The following is an 11715-nucleotide window of genomic DNA, read 5'->3' as shown; positions in this document are numbered from 1 at the left end:
AGGGCCAGCAACAGGGCAGAGAGGCCGAGGCCTTCATAAGAACATCAGAAGAGCCCTGCTGGATCAGACCAGTGGTCCACCTAGTCTAGCATCCTGTCTCACTCAGTGGCCAACCAGTTCCTTTGGAGGGCCAACTACAGGGCAGAGAGGCCGAAGCCTTCATGAGAGCATCAGAAGAGTCCTGCTGGATCAGACCAGTGAGGGTCTACCTAGCCCAGCATCCTGTCTCACACAGTGGCCAACCAGTTCCTCTGGAGGGCCAGCAGCAAGGCAGGGGGGCTGAGGCCTTCCCCTGATGTTGCCTTCCTGTCACTGGGATTCAGAAGTTGACTCTGAGTGTGGAGGTTTTCTTCAGTTCCCATGGCTAGGAGGCACTGATAGACTTGATTTATCTAATCCGCTTTTACAGCTCTTTGTTCCTAGGGCCAAGACTGCAACTTTTGGTAGTGAATTCCACATTTTAATCCCTTGTTGTCTATGTAAAGTAAGTCAGTGCGGCATCTAATAAACAGTGTGCTAGGACCAGGATTACAGAAGTTTGAAACAATAGAAAGAATATTAGACATGATCTGCCTAAAAATGCAGAATGTGGAAGTACACCAGTGGAATAGAATGAAGAAAGAGCTAGACCAGTTTCCCACTCGCCTTATGCCTCTCTCATGCTCCTTTTCTCAGTGGGGCTTCCGTCCGATTTCACACTACCTGCTCCGGGGCTGCAACTAGCTTTGCCTTTTTCACGCAGCAAACAGAAACTGGTTTTTGGAGGTTTCTGTTCACCATGCGAAAAAGCCGAAGCTAATTGCAGCCCCAGGGCAGGTAGTGTGAAATCGGATGAAAGCCCTGCTGAGAAGAGGAGCGTGAGAGCAGCGTAAGGCGAGTCGGAAATCGGTCCTAGATAACACTTAAAACAAGAGCTAATGCATAGCATACACAGGGGTCCCCAGCCATTCTGAGTCTGTGGGCACCTTTGGGATTCTGACAGAGGGTGGTGGGTGCAATCTCAGAATGGCTGCTGCAGGGGGTGGAGCCACATTGTCATGATCCTGGGCCCAGGGAAGCCTGCTTAGGAGTTACTGGGAAAAGCCTACATCTCCCAGGATCCCCTCTCCCCCGCTGATTGGGTAGCAAGGGAAACAAGCCCAGAGAGGGGTGGGGCCTAGGAAGAGAATATATAAAGGCCAAGCCTAGGAAGTGGGTGTTCTTTCCCTGGAAGGCTTAGCTGGAGGCAGGCTGGCCTGGAGAGCTGGAAGCAGGGGAAAGGCCCTTACCCAAGGGGGTAAGTGTTAGTATTAGTTTAGGGACTGTATACATAGACGTGTTGGGGCATTTGTTTATTTTCCCTTCACCCTTTTACTGTTTTATGCACCTTGTTAATTTATATTGCACTGAAATAAATCTTTTTGTTGTCGTTTACTCTGCCTGGTTCTCATGCCCATTATTTGGCCTAGCTAAGGGAGGTCTGGAAGGTCTTGGGAGGGTACTCTGGGCCTTCTCAAGGGAGACCGGTAACCCAGAGTTGTGGCTGCAATTGGTAAGACCTCCCTGAGCTGTGACACACATGCACAGAGGGAAGCACAAGTGCCAGGAAGAAGAGGCGTAATAAAAAACGCACTGGGAAAGAGGGGTGGGAGCATAAACCTGATACTTCCCTGGAAGCTGCCCCTCATTCAGTGTTATTTTAATCTGTATAGCTGATCTCCAATGGCCAATCAGACAAGAGCCCCATCTCTTCCCCACCCACTTCCTAAGAACACTTGGAGGGCACCAAGAAAGGTGTTAATGGGCATCATGGTGGCTACAGGCACCATGTTGTGAACCCCCGGCATAGACAGTGGTACAGTCCACATTCCTGTTCCCTTTATAAAGCACCTTCCAGAACCTCTCTGTTATTGTAGCCATGACCCTTCTTTCTCCTGTGCAACCTCGTCAAGAACTCTGGGATACCTGCCATACTTTCTCTGTTTTATGAGCTCACTCAGTAGCCACTGATTTGTAGTTAGCAGGGGTGGAATTCTAGCGGGAGCTCCTTTACATATTAGGCCACACACCCCTGATGTAGCCAATCCTCCAGGAGCTTACAAAAAGGAGCCTTGCAAGCTCTTGGAGGATTGGCTACATCAGGGGTATGTGGCCTAATATGCAAAGGAGCTTCTGCTAGAATTCCACCCCTGGAAGTTAGTAAGTTGTACTGATGGTCCCTGGAGCTAGCTTAGCAATAAATATGCTTGCTTTGGGAGATCCTGTTGCTTTTTCTCCCCCCCCCCCCCCAATAACTCTCCCATTTCTTGTTTTTGTAACAAAGTGGCTGTGTTCCTTCCCAGGGCATGAGAATCGCTTTCTCCGAAAAAGAGTTTCAGGAGCAGTTGGAATCGGCCCGGAGAGAAGCAAAGAAGTCTTTCAACGATGACGCCATGTTGATAGAGAAATTTGTTGATAATCCAAGGTGACCAAACAATCTTACCCCGTGTGTAGTCCTTTAAGGGAATGTGCAAAGAAGGAGGGCAGCCAATGCGTGAAGGTTTCAGGTCAGAGAGAGTAGGAAAGGCATCATTTCCAAACATAAAAGACACAGTATGCAAGAAGCACACCAGCTTACCAAGCAAAAGCATTTGTTCAGCATTGTTCTGGTGGCATCTTAGTCTGCTCTATCAGAAACAGTTTGCATTAGTGAACACAGTTGCCATTGTCATGATCCTTCACTCATTTATTTTTTAAAAAATGCAACAGGCATGTGGAAGTTCAGGTGTTCGGCGATCAGCACGGCAATGCAGTCTACTTGTTTGAAAGAGACTGTAGCGTACAGAGAAGACACCAGAAGATCATTGAGGAAGCTCCAGGGGTAAGCAGCCATTTTCTGAAAAGACCATTGAAGAACTTGCAAATCCCCCCCCAAAACTTTTTTTTTTTTTTGCTTCTCTAATTGGCAGAATTTTGGTTGCTTTTTCCTTGTGCTGCCCGATTCACAGACCCCAAAACATGGGAAAGGGCCTTAACACGGAATTTCTTTTTTAGTTGTATTTAATTTTAATTGATGGTCTAACCCAGCATTCTATTTCCAGGCAATATGTAACTCGTCTCCCTAGAAGCACCAAGCAAATTGGTCTAGCAGATTCTGATCATTTATCGGTGGTATACTTGGCTGTCAGAGGGTGCAGTTAGATTTTTTTTGGGTGGGGGGAGAGATCTGTGACTGGATGTTCTGGTGTGTAGTTTCAAAAACAGCTGCGGGGAGAGGCATTGTAAGGAGAGGTGGGTCCAACCAGTTAACTTCAGGGGTCAAAATAAAAATAATGCAAGTGATGCCACAGAGAATGTATCAGCAAAATCGAGATGACCTTTGTGGGAGAATTAAGTTCTGTTCAAATAGAAGCGGACAGCCCTGTCCATGGCATGCAGTACACAGTTCCAGGCATGCTAAAATTGTAGTGCAGTCATTTACTTCAGGGGTCTCCCAAGATTTTTGGGAAGTATTGCCAGGTTCCACAGTGCCCTCAGGCAGCATGTTGCAGAACCTTGCTTTACTTAATACTAACAGGGACTTCTCCATAGCTCTGATATCATAACTGTCCAGCAATTGTGGTCTACAGCCACCTGCAGATGACTTCGAATCCAAGAGTTGGAAGGGGCCATCCAGACCAACCCCCTGCTCCATGCAGGATCAGCCTAAAGCATCTCCGACAAATAATCATCCAGCTGCGTTTTGAAGACTGCCAATGAAGGGGAGCTCACTTAGGACTTCTTAGGCTTCAACTTATACGTTAAAGACTTTTATTGTATTAATGGGTTTATTTTATTTTATTTTAACAGAGTTCGGGAATTGGCAAGTCCAGTTAGGTACGCCTTCTCCATAAGTCTAGTTCTCTGTGGATGGTCATATGTTGAAATGTAGCCTGTAGAACTATGTCCAAAGACTAGACAACATTTTAGTATCCATTTTTGCTCTGTGGCAAGAACAGAATGCTGCTCTGTGTAATCAGACCCCTGTCTCATTTGTTCCTAGCCAGGAATTAAACTTGATGTGAGAAGAAAACTCGGAGAGGCGGCTGTCAAGGCTGCTAAAGCTGTGAATTACGTTGGGGCAGGTACTGTAAGCTTCCCTGGATGCTCCTGTGGTGTTGGGTTCATGCTTTGGTTGTAGTTTGTAGATCTGCTCTGCTAATGGCCGTGCTCACTTCCAGAATACAAGAAGAGACCTGCCAGGTCAGACCAGTGGTCCATCTAGTCCAGCATCCTGTCTCACCAGTAACTCTGAAGGGCCAACAACAGGCCAAGGCCTTCATGAGAACATGAGAAGAGCCTTGCTGGATCAGACCAGTGGTCCATCTAGTCCAGCATCCTGTCTCACACAGTGGCCAACCAGTTCCTCTAGAGGACCAACAACAGGCCAAGGCCTTCATAAGAACCTAAGAAGAGCCCTGCTGGATCAGACCAGTGGTCTATCTAGTCTAGCACCATGTATCACACAGTGGCCAATAATTTCCTCTGGATGGTCAGCAACAGGCCAATAACAAGACCTTCTGATGTTGCCTTCTGGCTCGGGGTTTCAGAGGCTTAATGCCTCTGGATGGTGGGGGTGAGCCACCATGGCTAGGAGCCACTGATAGACATCCTCCATGAATCTATCTAATCCCCTTTTAAGCCTATTTATATTTTGATATTTGAAAGACAAATACTGATATCATCTTCTTTTTCTTCTGAAGGATTTTGAAGCTCATTGAGATTATCGTTTTGTATTTCATTTAAGATGAACTTTATGCCAGGGACAATGACTGTGTTACTTTTGGACTTACCTGGAGAAGGCATTTCCCACCTCTGTAATATTCCTTTCCTTAAATATTCCAGGCACGGTAGAATTCATCATGGATAGCGAGCACAACTTCTACTTCATGGAGATGAACACTCGGCTGCAAGTGGAGCATCCAGTCACAGAGATGATCACGGGGACTGACCTGGTGGAGTGGCAATTGAGGGTAAGGACTGGCAGGTAAAATGCAGGAAGCATCAGTGCCGAGGTCATGTCCAGCAGCCCTTATTTTGCATATGCAAGCTCTCCCCTTTGAATTGTCACTGAATTTTTGCTCCTCTTGCCTGATTCTGAATTGAGCAGGGAATGAAGAACTGTGAGTTGGATCTTCTCCAGATTGTGTCTTAGTGACTTCTCCTTCTCCCTTCTCTTCCCTGCTTTGCTAACAATGTAGAGCAGAGGTGGCCAAACTGTGACTTGGGAGCCACATGTGGCTCTTTCACACATATTGTGTGGCTCTTGAAGCCTTCACTGCCCCATCAGCCGACTTGGAGAAGGCATTTCTCTCTTTAAAACATTTATCCGAGACAAGCCAGCCAGCAGCTTGGAGAAGCCATTTAAAGTTAAAGTTGCTTTCTTTCCACCTCTCCCTCATCTATTTCCTTCCTTCCTTCCTTCTTTCCTTCCTTCCTTCCTTCCTTCCTTCCTTCCTTCCTTCCTTCCTTCCTTCCTTCCTTCCTTCCTTCCTTCCTTCCTTCCTTCCTTCCTTCCTTCCTTCCTTCCTTCCTTCCTTCCTTCCTTCCTTCCTTCCTTCCTTCCTTCCTTCCTTCCTTCCTTCCTTCCTCCTTGCGGCTCTCAAACACCTGATGTTTATTCTATGTGGCTTGTACATTAAGCAAGTTTGGCCACCCCTGATGTCGAGTAAACCATCATATCAATTATTGAGGTGTAAGATAAAGGTAAAGATAAATGCTTGCAGGGAGCATGGGATGTCCTCCTGTCCCTGGAATAGGGTGGTGGTGGGAGGTGCCAGCTGACTTACCTGACTGACAGCAGGAGGAGTGGTCAGTTGACCTAGAAGAGAAGGAGAACAGACTTATCTGTTGAACTGCTGTATACATTTTATGGATTAGTTGTCCCCTTCCCGTTCATATGTGATGTTCTGTCTTTATGAGATGTAAATTTTTGCGATGCGCTATTAAGAAATTTAAGGTTATTTTTTTCTAATTTTTCAGTATTTTGTATTTATTTCTTTAAAAGTATTGCTTGGATATTCTACACAGAAGCGCAGTTTCTCCTCTTTGCCTCATCTAGGACAGCTTAGCACAGAGACATTTTGAATCTGACAAAGGGTAATTAATAACCCCTAATGGAAGACCGTTGATCTCTGAGGCTCCAACTGCAACTGTCTATACAACAATTGTAAAAGCTGGAGAGTGTCTAAATATAAATGTGAAGGAAATACTGGGTGTTTCATTATTGAATTCAAGGCTTTCCCTAGTGTACTGCAGCCTGAAGAAGGTGAATGAAACGGATAGTTAACTAGGCAATCCATTGCTGCTGCTGTAGCTGTAACATCAACCTTCTATTGTAATTTTGCCAATGTTAAAATCTGGCATCTAGTGTGTAGGGTTTTTCTGTCAATAATATTGACAGAATAATAAATTGTTTGTTTCAAAATATAGAGTAGCAAGCCAAGACTTGCATCAAAAGTTGTTACTTTTATACAGGTTTTTTTTCCTTTTGTTAACAATATCACTTTTCTGTATAGCCATCTCTTTCTGTGTATCATCTAGGACAGTGGCTGTAATTCTTCAAATCGTAGTGTAAACGTTAGTTATTATTCACGGATTTTTTTAAATCAGTATTTCAGTTTGCGTTGTGTTCTTTATCCATGATCCTTTGATATCAGGACTTCCTCTTGCTTCCCTTTGTAGGTTGCTGCAGGAGAGGAACTCCCTTTGACTCAGGAAGAGATCTCATTCAAGGGACATGCGTTCGAAGCCCGGATCTATGCTGAAGATCCCAACAACAACTTCATGCCAGGCGCTGGTCCTTTGTTGCATGTGTCCACGCCGCTTGCCGACAGCTGCACCCGCATAGAAACTGGGGTAAGACAAGGTAAAACTGGAAAGCCTTCACTGGGAAAACGTGCAAGGAAGCCTTTTCATGCTTAAACATAGTTTCCTTCAGAACTTTATTGGTGGTTATTAGCCATCAGTGGCTATCAGCCACAGTGTATTGTTGGAACTCTCTGTCTGGGATATTCTTGGTGCTTGAGGGGTGGGGGAACAGTGGGAGGGCTTCTGGTGTCCTGGCCCCGCTGGTGGACCTCCTGATGGTGCCTGTTTTTTTGGCCATGTGTGACACAGTGTTGGACTGGATGGGCCATTGGCCTGATCCAGCATGACTTCTCTTATCTTCCTTCCTTCCTTCCTTCCTTCCTTCCTTCCTTCCTTCCTTCCTTCCTTCCTTCCTTCCTTCCTTCCTTCCTTCCTTCCTTCCTTCCTTTGGAGCAGAGGTCCATCAGTGGCTATTAGCCACAAGAAGAAGTTTTTGGATTTATATCCCGCCCTATACTCTGAATCTCAGAGCGGTCACAATCTCCTCTACCTTCCCCCCCACAAAAAACACCCTGCGAGGCAGGTGAGGCTGAGAGAGCTTTTACAGCAACTGCCCTTTCAAGGACAGCTTCTATGAAAGCTATGGCTGACCCAAGGCCATCTCAGCAGGTGCAAGTAGAGGAGTGGGGAATCAAGATAGAACTCTCTCTCTGGGCCAAGTGATGCTCTGTATTCTTGGTGCTTGGTACTTGGCGGGGGGGGGGGGCAACAGTGGAAGGGCTTCTGATGGACCTCCTGATGGTGCCTGTTTTTTTTGGCTATTGTGTGACACAGAGTGTTGGACTGGATGGGCCATTGGCCTGATCCAACATGGCTTCTCTTATGTTCTTATGTGACAGAGTGTTGGACTGGATGGGCCATTGGCCTGATCCAACATGGCTTCTCTTATGTTCTTATGTGACACGGAGTGTTGGACTGGATGGGCCACTGGCCTGATCCAACATGGCTTCTCTTATGTTCTTCTGTGACTCAGAGTGTTGGACTGGATGGGCCATTGGCCTGATCCAAGATGGCTTCTCTTATATTCTTATGTGGTGGTAGAGGAAGATGCCACCAAGTCACGGCCGAATGATGGCAACCCTGCAGCGTTTTCAAGGCAAGAGACAGTCAGAGGTGGTTTGCCGTTGCTTGCCTCTGACTTACAGCGACCCCGATGGGGTTTTTAAGTCAAGAGTTGCACAGAGGTGATTTGATATTGCCTGCCTCTGTGTAGCAACCCTGGACTTCCCAGGTGCTCTCCCATCCAAGTACTAACAAGGGCTGACCCAATTTAGCTTCCAAGATAAGGCTAGCGTGGGCTAACTAGATCAGGGCATTCTTCTGTGTAAGAAGAAGAATTGCAGATTTATACCCCACCTTTCTCTCTGAATCAGAGACTCAGAGCAGCTTTCAATCTCCTATATCTTCTCCCCCCACCACAGTCACCCTGTGGGGTGGGTGGGGCCAGGAGAGCTCTCCCAGCAGCTGCCCTTTCAAGGACAACCTCTGCCAGAGCTATGGCTAACCCAAGGCCATTCCAGCAGGTTCAAGTGGAGGAGGGGGGAACAACAGAGCATAGAGGCTGAGGCCTTCCCCTGATTTATCTCCTGGCTCTGGGATTGGGAGGCTGACTACCTTTGAATGCAGAGGTTTCCTTTAGCCCCCATGGCTAGTAGCCATTAACAGATCTGTCTTCCATGAATCTGTATAATCCCCTTTAAAGCTTTCTATCCCTGTGGCCAGGGCTTTTTTTTTTAGTAGAAAAAGCCCAGCAGGAACTCATTTGCCTATTAGGCCACACCCCTTGACACCAGGCCAACCAGAACTGCATTCCTGGGCATTCCTGCTCAGAAAAAAAGCCTTGCCTGTGGCCATCAGTACATGCTCTGACAGCCTTGCTATCCTATGGGACCTTGCTGGGTGACGCTGGCCCCGTCACTCCTTCTCTCAGCCTGACCTACCTCACAGGGTGGTTATTAGGATAAAATTGGAGAGGGGAGAATCATGTCGTAAGCAGCGTTCCCTGTAAGCCGAGTTCGTTTTTTTAGCCTCTGGCTCACACGTTTTTGTCTTAGCTCAGCCTGCTCAGGAAGGAGGACCCCAGAGCGCACCAATTTATGCAGCAGCAGCTCACGGTTTTAATGCCAGTAGCTCACAAAGTAGAATTTCTGCTCACAAGACTCCACAGCTTAGAGGGAACATGGGTTGGAAGCCACTTAAGAGCTTCATTGTTTGTTTGTTTTGTTTAATTCATTTGTACCCCACATGGTGGAGAAAGGTAGGGTGTAAATATCTCATGACAGCAATAATCCAGGACTATGGGAGAGTGAGCAGGCAGCATGCTGTGTAGGGAGGCTGAGGCAGCCATATCCCCATTCAGATAGGCAGTGAAAGAACTGCCCCAGCTGCAGGCCACAGGGCAGATCTTGGAGAGCACTGTGGAGAGCCAGTTTGGTGTAGTAGTTAAGTGTGTGGATTCTTATCTGGGAGAACTGGGTTTGATTCCCCACTCCTCCACTTGCACCTGCGGGAATGGCCTTGGGTCAGCCATAGCTCTGGCAGAGGTTGTCCTTGAAAGGGCTGCTGCTGTGAGAGCCCTCTCAGCCCCACCCACCTCATGGGATGTCTGTTGTGGGGGAGGAAGGTAAAAGAGATTGTGAGCCGCTCTGAGACTCTTCGGAGTGGAGGGCGGGATATAAATCCAATATCTTCTTCTTCCCAGACAGCTTCAGCCTTTTGTCGGTTCCATCCATTGTCTAGAGAGAGCCAGTTTGGTGTAGTTAGTGCATGGGCTCTTATCTGGGAGAACCAGGTTTGATTCCCCACTCCTCCACATGCAGCTGCTGGGTGATCTTGGGTCAGCCACAATTTCTCTCAAGGCTGTTCTCTCAAGAGCAGTTCTCTCAGAGCTCTCTCAGTCCCACCTACCTTGTAGGGTGTCTGTTGTAGGGAGGCGAAGGGAAAAGAGATGGTAAGCCGCTCTGAGACTCCTCCAGCTAGTGAAGGGCAGGGTATAAATCCAATCTCGTCTCTCCTTTTTCTTCTTCGTCTCTTCTAGTACAGATTTCAGTCCACCAGGTATGATAACACAATCTCATCAAATATTTATTTTATTATTAATCAGATTCTTCTTACTTTAAATTTCAGATTGATCAGATTTATCAAATAAAATGGGAGTCCCTAAGCAGGGAAAGTTTGCATAATTCCAAGGGACTTTTTCTGTTCAAATTTGCTTTTCCATGCCTTTTGATTGCAGGAGATGAGGTTTCCATACACTACGACCCTATGATCGCTAAATTAGTAGTTTGGGCAGAGGATCGTCGAGCAGCCTTGAGGAAGTTAAGATACTGCCTTCGACAGTACAATGTGAGTATCAGAGGTCCAGCAGGATTTGAGAAGGAATTAGATTAAAAAGTTACTGTGTATGGTGAGAGGCCATTTGTGTAAGCTTGTGTGTTTGTGTGTATGTGTTGAGTGACATCAAGTCTCTTCCAACTCACCGTGACCCTATGAATCAATATCCTCCAAACCGTCCTGTTGTTAACAGCCTTGCTTGGATCTTACAAACTTGAGGGCCACGACTAACAGCTGCCTAAGTAGTGATAAAGAAACAACAGCAAAAGCACAGTAAAATTGAAAGCGATGTTAAAATGTCTGGGGCCAAAACAGCATAAATTGAAGCACATAAAAAGCTGAGCAAAAAGTTTGAGCGGATTTTCTTAGCACCTGCAGAGAAGTCATCTAAATAACCTGGTGGTGGTTGTCGGAAAGGCGATGGATTATTTTATCTACCACGGAACTCGAATCTAGCCTGGCTGAAGTGATTCATGCTGAGTGGTGAACAGAGCCAGTGCGGGGCAGTGGTTAGGGCGTCAGACTAGGACCTGGGAGATTCCGGTTCGAAATCTGGGAGCCAAGCACTTTGCCAAGTCCTAAGTTTGGAACAGTACAGAGAAGGTTAGCATGGCCCCTGCTTAAAAGGAATTGAGTCCATTGGATGAAATCCATGTTGCTAGAGCAAATAAATGTTGCCAAAAAATTGTAACGTTTCCAAGTTGTTCACATAATTAGGCCTCGTTATATTTGGAGAGCCGTTTAAATCCATACATTGAATTAAAACTGAAAGTCTGGGTAAGTCTTTTCCCTTCTAACTTTAAGGGACTTATTTTCCCCTCCTGACTATATTGAAAATGATTAAAATTCCACAATATTTTTTCACAGTTCAAATAAGATTCAATAGGGCTGCGTTCAGGTGCCATGATGAAGTTCCCGATTAGCGTCAGTTCATGCTGAGTGGTGAACAGAGCCCGTGTGGGGCAGCGGTTAGGGCGTCAGACTAGGATCTGGGAGATTCAGGTTCGAATTTGTGCTCTGCTGTGAAAGCTGGCTGGGTGACCTTGGGCCCTTCACACGCTCCCAACCTAACAGGCCTCATAGGGTTGTTGCGAGGATTCAATGGAGGCAAGGAGAAGGTTGTAAGCCACCTTGGGTCCCCATGGGGGAGAAAAGTTGGATATAAATGAAATGAATAAGATTAATTGTGGCTAACAGTACTATTTATTGAATCTGATCACATTTAGTGATCCAGAATGAACCCGCCTGCCTGGAAACTTAAGTAAGAAACACAGTTTGCCGGCTGCTGTTGAGAGCCAACAGCTGCAGGAGTGGCAAAGGGGGTTTTGTGCCTCTCTGGCACTGTGGCGCTGTGCCCTGGGGGCAGGGCCACCAAACAAGCTAGGATTAAGCCGGGGTTCCCGCATCTGGATGAAAATAACCCGAGTTAGGCTAGAACTCAGGATCCACGACCAGTTAAGAATCCTCGTTTGTGGGCCTCTTGCTAACCAGAATTTCTGGGCTGAGCAGCATACG

General features: G+C 46.7%; 1 protein-coding gene and 1 non-coding gene across 2 annotated transcripts in view; both read left to right on the top strand.

Annotated features, from left to right (window-relative positions):
• Positions 1-2290: 2290 nt before the first annotated feature.
• Positions 2291-11715, top strand: part of LOC132574250 (methylcrotonoyl-CoA carboxylase subunit alpha, mitochondrial-like) — a 29469-nt gene continuing 20044 nt past the window's right edge. Inside the window, exons 1-6 of the mRNA XM_060242586.1 lie at positions 2291-2443; positions 2728-2839; positions 4001-4082; positions 4843-4970; positions 6682-6865; positions 10103-10212. Of these exons, the coding sequence (XP_060098569.1) occupies positions 2325-2443; positions 2728-2839; positions 4001-4082; positions 4843-4970; positions 6682-6865; positions 10103-10212 (735 nt within the window). The 5' untranslated portion in view covers positions 2291-2324. The remainder of the gene's footprint in view (positions 2444-2727; positions 2840-4000; positions 4083-4842; positions 4971-6681; positions 6866-10102; positions 10213-11715) is intronic.
• Positions 10759-10860, top strand: LOC132574534 (U6 spliceosomal RNA). Its single transcript, XR_009555612.1, has one exon. It is a non-coding gene; the product is annotated as a U6 spliceosomal RNA (small nuclear RNA).

The sequence above is a fragment of the Heteronotia binoei genome, chromosome 6, assembly GCF_032191835.1.
Source record: "Heteronotia binoei isolate CCM8104 ecotype False Entrance Well chromosome 6, APGP_CSIRO_Hbin_v1, whole genome shotgun sequence".
In the NCBI taxonomy this organism is placed as follows: Eukaryota; Metazoa; Chordata; class Lepidosauria; order Squamata; family Gekkonidae; genus Heteronotia; species Heteronotia binoei.
Note: the sequence above shows the minus strand (reverse complement) of the source record. Positions and strands in the feature narration are given on the sequence as shown.